This window comes from Diadema setosum, chromosome 16 (assembly GCF_964275005.1).
Source record: "Diadema setosum chromosome 16, eeDiaSeto1, whole genome shotgun sequence".
NCBI classification, from domain to species: domain Eukaryota; kingdom Metazoa; phylum Echinodermata; class Echinoidea; order Diadematoida; family Diadematidae; genus Diadema; species Diadema setosum.
This window is the reverse complement of record NC_092700.1, coordinates 23728016-23737623: the sequence shown is the minus strand read 5'-3', so window position 1 is coordinate 23737623 and position 9608 is coordinate 23728016. Positions and strand designations below refer to the sequence as shown.

The 9608-nt window shown below is 39.4% G+C and overlaps 1 protein-coding gene across 1 annotated transcript; it reads left to right on the top strand.

The window, feature by feature from the left end:
• The first annotated feature begins 552 nt into the window (after positions 1 to 552).
• LOC140240287 (uncharacterized) lies at positions 553 to 9251 on the top strand. Its single transcript, XM_072320071.1, has 5 exons — positions 553 to 708; positions 4822 to 4960; positions 6082 to 6276; positions 7073 to 7240; positions 8773 to 9251. Exons 1-5 carry the CDS (start codon positions 565 to 567, stop codon positions 9249 to 9251), a joined length of 1125 nt encoding a protein of 374 aa, XP_072176172.1. The 5' UTR covers positions 553 to 564.
• The last annotated feature ends 357 nt before the right edge of the window (positions 9252 to 9608 follow it).

Sequence of the window (9608 nt, the reverse complement as noted above, 5' to 3'; positions counted from 1 at the left end):
TTTCTGCTCCTTGTAGTTTGTGTATAGTTATGTTGTTTTTAACAGTTTAACTCTTTAGGACAATGCACATATGTAATTGTATTTTGTTTCGAACTTTAGAAGAGGAATTAATGAAATGAAAGAAAGAAAGAAGAAAATGTATAGTCTACCATGAAGAAAGCGTTCAAGTATTGCCTCATTGATTTCTAACCCCATGAAGGAAGCTTGTAACCGGTGACATTTATCAAAGTTCTCTTGTTTGCTGCATATTAAAGCTTTACTCAGGATACATTACAAACTTCTCTTTTATATTTCTGTGTCATTCCACAGTTCTTCCAAGCATTGTCATTACGTAACTGCGACCATGGAGACGCAAGTCGTCAACATCTACGTACTCGAAAATGGCTCTGGAATTCGAATTGGTCACTTTATTGTATAGGTTAATGTTTCAGTAAGGTGAACGAATCAACTGCATAAAAAAAAAACGAGAGAAATAAATATAAGGTGACGAAAACGCTTACCTTGGAGCTCAGATTTGCCGATCTGTGAAGCAAGATATTGGGTTCTAACAGACGATCGTCGAAAATGGATATCGGGAGAACTGTCGAGTGGTCGGAAGAGACCTATACGGTCTCCGAACTTTTAGATTTTAATAAGATGCCTGTAGTGGCCATGGTGAAACAGGGACACTGCTCGCTGAGAGAAGAAGATTCACTCAGCCAAGGACAGGTGAGTTTCTCGTATATAAGGGCAATAAGCCAGTTCGTAATTAGCTCATGTACACATTTTGGTACAGATGACCTTTCTTAAGGGCTTTTTACACTTGTAAATTTTTGCTTAGCCCCGGACTATCGGTGGGGCTAAGGGGGGGCCTTAGCCCCACCGATAGTACGGGACTATCCTTAGCCCACTTTCTGTTTACACTCGTTTTTGCCAAAGTGGGCTAGCCCCACCGATAGTACGGTACTATCTGGCCCTGCAAAATAGCAGGGGTTAGCACCGCAATTGCGGTGCTAGCACCGCAATTGCGGTGCCAAGCAAGTGAGTGTAAACAGAACGAAAAAATAATCCTGGGCTAAGCGACGGAGACGAAGTGCGACCCTCACTGACCAATCAGAAACGAGGTAATCAAGTGCTGCCGGTGCGTGCGTGTACGTGTACAGTACACAGCGTAATTATGAATATTCATGTGGTTTGGAAAGTCCGGGGCTAAGAAAGACGAGTGTAAAAAGGTCAGTTTTCTCCTTAGCCCCGGACAAGAGATAGTACGGGACTAATTGGCGAGTGTAAAAAGCTGAAAAAATTGGTACGGGACTAACGATAGTCCTGGGTCAGAGAAAGTCCGGGGTTAAGAAACACAAGTGTAAAAAGCCCTAAAGTTGGTTAGGCACTTCACTTGTTTTTCAAAGCGGCATAATGCATAACAATTTATGGAATTCATGTTCAAACAAAGAATGAGTTGCGTTTGGAGCAGGTGATCAGAATACTCCATCAGTTGACAATTTAGCAGCCATCTATTTCATTGTTTTGTACTGAATGCAATAACAGCCTATTTCCTAAATATTTCCATTCTTGCGGTCAGGTGAATGTGCTGGCAAGCACCATTTAGATAAGAATCACATGAATAATCATCGCATCACAGATGCTTATCTCAGTGAATTTACAAACCAAAATGCCTGTTGGTACAAATGACCTATTTTCTGCTCATGCGCAAAGTGGAATTACGAACTGGTCTATTACCTCCCCCCCCCCCCCCTCCCAGAGGCAATTACCCCCTCCCTCGGCTAAATACTTGTTAGTGATAAGGTTAGAGTAAAGATTAGGGTTAGGTTTAGGGTTAGGATTAGGATTAGGGTTGGGGTCAGGGGTAGGGTTGGGGGTACTTTCCCATTGATGCCCTAGACCCGAGTATCTATGAACATTCATCTACATTCCAATCGATAAAATGAGATGCTATGGCTTATGAAAGCTTCTTTCTTTTCTCTTTTCATCTCTTAATTTTTTTTTTTTTGGGGGGGGGGGGGGCGTGGGGACATTTTCATAGAAACCATCATTCTTTTTTGGCTGTCCCATCTGAAAATATTTTTGTGGGTGTATTGTGTAAGTGGAAAAGGAAAGGAAAATTCCAGTCTGTTTGTTGAAAATATTACTGGTGAACAGCACTGAAAAAGAAATATGCATGTTTATCTGTTGGCAGATGAATAGATGTGCAGCCATGAGGAATAATGCAGTCGTATTGTCAACTGCGAGAATGCCTCGATCCTATCATCACATTGTCGAAGTTAAAGGAGAGAAAATGTCAAGTGTCACATGAAAAAAAAAAATGTGTGTGTGTGTGTAAGTGTGTTTTAAGTGCACTAACACACATGCGACTCTGCATCACAAAACTTCCAAACAGAGAGGTTTTTAGTTAGCTTTCCATAGTAGAGGAGGGGATTTAAAGCTTCAAAATAATAGATAACAAATCAGGTTTGGATTTCTTAAATTGGCGCGTTATATACAGGAATGCCACGTTTTAGAAATGGTGTTTTGACATGTTACGACCAAAATCACTCTGAGAATGATCGCACAAAAGAAACAATCAATTGATGTTCAGGCGGTTTATTAACAGTGATATTGTGGGTACAGACTGGTAATCGGCTTCGCATCGGTACAATAATGATCAATAAAACAATTATAAATCGGTATGGAATCACTTACATGCATTAGGTCCTACAGCTTAATCTTAAATCACAGTCCTTGAAGTGTCCAGATGCGATGTTCGATGAACAGATGAATGATCCTTGATGCACTGATGAATGATTCCTCCGACGTAAATCCAGAGGCACTGGTTACAATAATCCACGTTATAGATCCGGGATAAAATCCACGATATATGTCCACGGCGAAACGTGCAGAATCCAAACGTTATGACGACCACGTCCAGTTGATGCGTTGAATGATGATTCACTTAATAATGTCCAGCAAGGAATCCAGCCCGTCACAGCTTTGCCGTAATAATGTCCGTTGACACTAAAATATGGAGTCTATCTCCAATGTAGGCAAATTAATTCTCTGCAGGCAAAATGTCTCCCAGGCCTTATCTCCACAAACACAGTTTGTATATAGCAGGTCAGCAGGTAACACAGGACTGACTATAACAAGTCGCTTCAGAGCCAGAAGTGACGTAACTCTCAGAGCAGAGGTGTTGGGTACTCTGCCTACCTCAGAACTTCTCCGGCTTGTATACTATCCATTCACCCCTTTCTAGTACATTCTGTAATTTTCTCCAACCTGGGGCTACACACTTGACTATTCTAGCAAGTCCAAGTTCCAGGAATCCTGAGTGACTCACTGCCTAACTATGTGCATAACATCCTTATTGCCAAAATTGACTACCAATCACATTGGGCTACAGGGACAGTGCCTCACTCAGCCAAATATGTAAGCACTTCCTAGAATTTTCTGGAATGGGTTAACTCATTCTAGATTGAGTGAGCTATAATGTATTTTCCTGTCACATGCATGTACTGTAGTTACATTGTACACCACCTAGAAAATTCTCCACTGATCTGGTCAGCCTGTATGTACTATATCTATATCATATAGAATGTTCTCCATTAATCTGGTCCACCTGTGTACATACACATTAAAACAACCATTCATGCAGTACATATACATTTCTACTAGTGTGTACATTTGTGACAGACAATACAGATTTATTTAAATGCATTGATCGCCCTTCGTATACTACATGGAAAACAAACGGAAATTTTAAACTTCATGGCATCTGTTGTTAGTAGATTATCAGATTAAATGAATTGCTGCACTCATAAGCATTCTATTTGTGTCAAAGCTGCTGCTAACAGTTTTGAAATATAATTATGGATACATTTCATTCATACTTCCACAAACATCATGGTATATAGGAAACGGAGAAATCTAGCATTAGACAAATAAAATGGGTCAATGGCTAAAAGTATTACACCTATAATAAAACTTATGATTTTTTACATTCTAGTTTCAGTGCAAAAAGGGATAACTCCATCAGAAAAGAATATCGTAAATAAATATTGTTATGTACCGAGGCTTATGCTTCGAACTTTTAATTTAGAAAAAAATTCATGAGAAAACATCAAAATCACAACTCGGTTGAGTTAACAAAAAGGAAATAATATGAATATGTGAACAAACGGAGAAAACCAATCTATTCAACTCGCTATGCGTTGTACGAAGCACTGTTACACACAAATACGAAGATACACAGAAACAGACACTGACAAAGACAAAGACACACAGACGCACAAATATAATTATGACAATCTTACTTTGCCATTTACAGTTAACCAAATACGGAAATAAGCATAATTTTTTTAATGTATAGGCCCTACACACGTATATGAACAAAAATGCATATTGCTAATGTTTGCTCATATGCATACTGATATACATCTTCGTCGACATGGTCGAGAAGACCTGAACGTAACTTCGCAGAAGTTTCAAATTAAACGGATGCAACAACATTGTATAGTGATGAAAAATTTGCGAAATTGGATAATTGGAATCTAGAAGATCATAGGCAACATGTCGCACGACAAACTGCAAATTAATGTTACATGATCAGAAATTTCCTATCATTCATGTTTAACTAACGTGCCCCATTTTCGTTTATCTGGTCGTGGAGTCATGGGGTTTCATTTGAAATGAAGATGGCAGAGAAATCATTTTAATGATGAAGTTCATAATAACGATAACGATGGAAATGGTAAAAATGATAATACTGATCACAATAACTATACAATTATGCGTTAATGGTAAGTCTGATTTAATTTCATAACCATAGCTCCTTATGTCACGCCACAGATTATCAGGATTGCTCGCCTCCACACGCAGAAGCGCGTCATCGCCCGCGACGCCAAGGGTCGTGAGATCAGCATCCCGCTCGACTTCCCGCTGCAATTCGAGATCCTACCTGCCAAGTCTGGCTCCCTCAGAGGAACATGTAAGCAGCCTGTGAAGTGAATTTAAAAAAAAGGAGCATCAAATGGTGGTTATTGCTAACCAAAACTATGCAAGTGATTTATCAAACGCGGCATTGAAGTTTCTGTGTGTGCATGCATGTGATGGGAGAGATTGTTAGTGTACTTATTAGTACTTTTATAGACGTCTCCAAGTTGCCTGCGGCTTCAAGCATTCAGTGTATTTTTAAAGGTTGCGTAATACATATCATTTTGTGGCAGAAAACTGAGGCTAAAATAATGAAAATTATTGATACCAAAAGATGTATGTATATACATTTTGTATATATATTACATCAAAAATGTTCAGTCTGATGTTTGCAAGTTGTACCAAAGTTTCACGCATTCTTATCCTCATCGATACGCGTTACTTATTGAATGTCATCGTCTATATTATGTAATGTATATATCATAGTGATTTTAGCCAACTTTCAAATTAAAATCATAATGTTTGCTATAGAGCGGCGTTAGTCTTTAAAAAAGATGCGGAACATGCACGAATTCGTAAAATTGTGCTACTTGAAGAGCGATAGTATGAAATTGTTACATCTAAGTTCTTGAACAGCGTCTGTTTTCTAACGAAGAAAAAAAAAATCTGCTATGCTTCTATTCATCCAGATATAACTCATTTCGGATGTCTATTATAATGCATTTATATAAGTTCGTTCTTGACATCTGCATTTGATACTATTGCACCTTTTTTGCGGAAATGCATGAAACGTTAATTTTCCAAGTAATGTTAATTTGTCAGTATACACCAACAAAAAACAATGAAAGCTCTGAATCCGAAATCTGAAAGTATTCACACGCGCATTCATATGGAGTCTCCTCTTGATTGCATTAATCGAACCACTGCCTATACAAGTATTATGCAGTTCCTGATAGTGAATAAGGACCTTTTTTCCTTTAATTGTTAAACATTCAAAGCCTTTTTTGACGTATTGTTAAGATATTCAAAGATGGCCGTGTGTGCTGTAGTATGAATTTTATTTGGAGAAGGAAAAACACGGGTAACCATCGATATTCCTGGAATGATTATTTCCTGAATACCCATCAAAAGACATCTTTGTTTCTTTGTGTCTTTGACTCTTTCCACTGTGTGCAGTTCGAAAATTAAAGAGAATGCGATTGACGGATCTCGTACGCAATTACCAGCTGCCGCACAAAATTAGACTTCCCTCCAGCCTCCGCACCAATTCCATCGTTCTGAATCTCATTGGCATCGATCTGGTGTCAGGACCCATCGACTTAATACGCATGGATGAGGAAGTCTACCTGCAGGGGAACGCAGTCAACTTTGGTCAGTGAAGCGTATCGGCCACGTATGCTAATGATATCCCTGGTATCTCCTTTGTTCGTGTACCAAGGAACAGTTTTGAACAAAGCCATGACTGCGGTTTCTTTGTTTTTTGTCATCTGGAATATAGCAGAATGGGGAGGATCAAAAATCACACTAGGAAAAGAAAACAAATCATTTCTGTAATTCTTTTTTTTCTCTCTCTCTCTAACAAGATTCTCATCCAAATCAGAAAAACCTACACAAACGATTTGATTGATCTGTCGCCTTCTATCAACAAGTTACTGTCAAAGATTTCCATGATTATCCTATAAGCTGCTTTACATCAGAGTTATCATGGTCACCATTGCAAATAATACGTTAATTACACGCAATATTTTACGAACTAGGCCAATATGATTTTGTCACTCTACGTTACAATCGAAATTTGTCTTTTCATGTAGTGAAGTTGTTCACACAATTCCCATATGTCATAAATGTAACGAGAAAAATACAGCATCTCCCCAATTTTTGTGTAAGGTATTAGCGCGTCCATGTCCATAAATTGTCTTTGTTTTTATCTTTGTTTTCTTTTCTTCCCAGCTCCTTTACTCCCATGCAAGTCAACCATGTACCACTCAATTCTAAATACATCACATTCAGTATCTCGACTGCGAAACAGAAATGATTAAGAATTAATTCCGCGTTTTCCTTTATACACCAATAGGTATGAAATGCATGACTGAGATTTTGGTAAATGATTTTGAATTCTCTGCATGGATGAACTCATTTTCTTTCCTTTTCTTTTTATTGTCAACAGGTGAGCTAGATACAACCATTCTTAACATTCCCGATAACTCAGACCTTGAGGTTTCACTAGCCGTGGGGGCCAGGGCTGGCAAGGAGTCGCAGTTCAGGAAGCTGGAGAACAAGCTGGCGGACAAGGTAGCCAAAGACGTGCGATTCGGGACCGTGGTCGGAGCGCAGGGTGAGTCACGATGCGATCGCTCTGGTTTGGAAGCCGGATTGGTCTTTACCGAGGAGGGTACACTTTATAGCCGCGATCACACTAGCAATAGATCGCGAAGTTTACGATCGCGATCTTTAAGATCTCGATCTTTAAGATGTCGATTCTTTAAGATCTCGATCTTTTGCCGGTATGATCGCAAGCTCCCCATGGAACTTCTTTAGAAACTTCTCGCGAAACTTCCAAACTAGGAATACATGTATTTCCCCCACCCCGCCAAACTTCCCTTAGATCTTTTGCCAGTGTGACCAGGGCTTATAACGAGTTTACTGGCGTCACTGATAATGCTAGAATTTAGACGAGGCGCTTACTCTTCAAATTACGTTGTTGTTTAATCATGTCAATCATCCGGGTGCATCACATTTTCTTGATAAAGACGAGAAAGTGTTACAACCACCAATCGCATGACAAGCTTCATTATTTACTGTTGTAGTTTTTGATGAAAGATAATGTCGTTCCGACCTTACCTCAAACTGCTTACTGATATTTTTTTTTTTGAGTGTATCATTGTCATAACGATTTCCTATTTTGAATATAAACTATTTTTTTTTCTATAATGACAGGTATGATTTATTTCTCTCAAAGCACTCAATCTGTGTTCGATGTAATTACAGACAACAGAGGGATGTTGTGTGGAATCTTTACGTCTTTGCAAACAAATTCGAAATTGAATTAAAAAAAAAGACTGGGCGGATGAACTGGTCACAATATTTTACATGCCGTTATTTGTCTAGTGAGCGCTATGCATGGATCAGGTTTGAAATACCTCTCCCATGAAAGGCTACAAGCCCATTTTGCATGCCCACTTTTCACCAAAGTGCAGCTACAGTTCACGTTTTCGATTAGCACTTGTTGAATCTATTTATAAAGTAGTCCATGCGCCGGTATGCTTTTACTTACCTAGTTGAAGTGTGTTTGCGAGTTTCTCGTGCCTTATATAGACACTTTAAAAGAAGGAATCATTATTCTACTGTGTTCAAATTAACCTCCACATATTTTGACCATTTATGCCATACGATGTATTATTATAATGAGTAGCAATTTTAAACAGCAGTAAATTTTCAAATGAGGACTGCAAAAAAAAAAACAAAAGCAATAAGTGGGTTAGCTTTGAAATTGCTATGGTTCTGCAGGATTGGAAATAATGATGAAAAATTCATATCGCATAACTCAAGCACTTATGACATAAGTAGCTATGCCCAGATTTTTAACTAAATTTTCAGTGCTTGTCGAATAATTTCACCCGCGTTGCTGTACAACTCTAGTCTAGTAAATGCATTTGCAAATATGGAATTGTGGTTCTTTCATCCCGAAGGGTTAGGGCGTCAAGCATAACTTAAACATATGTTTAAAAAAAAAAACAACACTTCATCAAAATTGAATTTGCTTATCATTCTTTCATGACAAAGACACCATTCTTTATTTCCAAATTAGTTGCTGCTAATGAGAGTAACGAGCGATTTTCGTTTTATTCTGTCTCTGATAATACCAAGAAATCAAGCGAATATTACACATCGGCGCACAGACGACCCCGGCCCGCCCCCGTTTGCAGTCCACTATCGGTGGTGCCTCGTCCTACATCGAGCAATCCGCTGGCTACAACCACTCGCCCACCCAAAACGGTGACGCCGTTTCCGGTGGCATGTATCAGAAGCGGAACAGCCGGCCCAGTCTGGCTGCCATCGAGAAACGCCTGAACTCCGGCCCCTTTCCGCTGCCGAATGCCAACAGCAATGCCGAATTCCATTTCGACAATGCCGCCTTCGACAGGGCCGACCTCAGCGAATCGGACGAACTGGAGAGCGAGAGTGACAACAGTGACGCGCCCAAACAGGAGACGTGGACCAACATCAAACTGGATGGGGACGATGACGACAACGACCTGCCACCACCGAAAGAACTTTTCACTACCGTCTCGTCCTTCTCCTTCCATAACCCTAAAACATGGGGCTTCGGCAAGCGAGGGAAGTGAACAGTAGGGACGCATGATAATACTATACAAATTTACTAACTAAGTGGGTGCTAAGTTCCTTCACTATCAGAATTACGAACTGAGATATATATGCTACAAAGTCTGTGACAGCAAAAATGGCTGTTTTCGTATGTATTGCGTCAATTTGTTGAGAGAATCTTGGTAAGGTGCATTTATCATAGAAAATGGACTCCCTGAGAAGTGTGTTAAGGTGGGTAAGCATAATTACAGGAGAGTAGTTACTACAACTGACCCGCAGGTTGAAATAAGCTTCTTTTGTTGTCCAAAATATCTACAAGCATAGAATCAAAAAATGTAAAAGAAGAACAAGTGCATAGTAAAGAATATGCTTTTGTC

Bases quoted from the DNA above. Each gene is read 5' to 3' on its own strand.
- LOC140240287 (XM_072320071.1), top strand. From the start codon at position 565: ATGGATATCGGGAGAACTGTCGAGTGGTCGGAAGAGACCTATACGGTC. The intron at 4,961-6,081 runs GTAAGCAGCCTG...CACTGTGTGCAG, and splicing joins TGGCTCCCTCAGAGGAACAT to TTCGAAAATTAAAGAGAATG. The intron at 7,241-8,772 runs GTGAGTCACGAT...GATAATACCAAG, and splicing joins GACCGTGGTCGGAGCGCAGG to AAATCAAGCGAATATTACAC.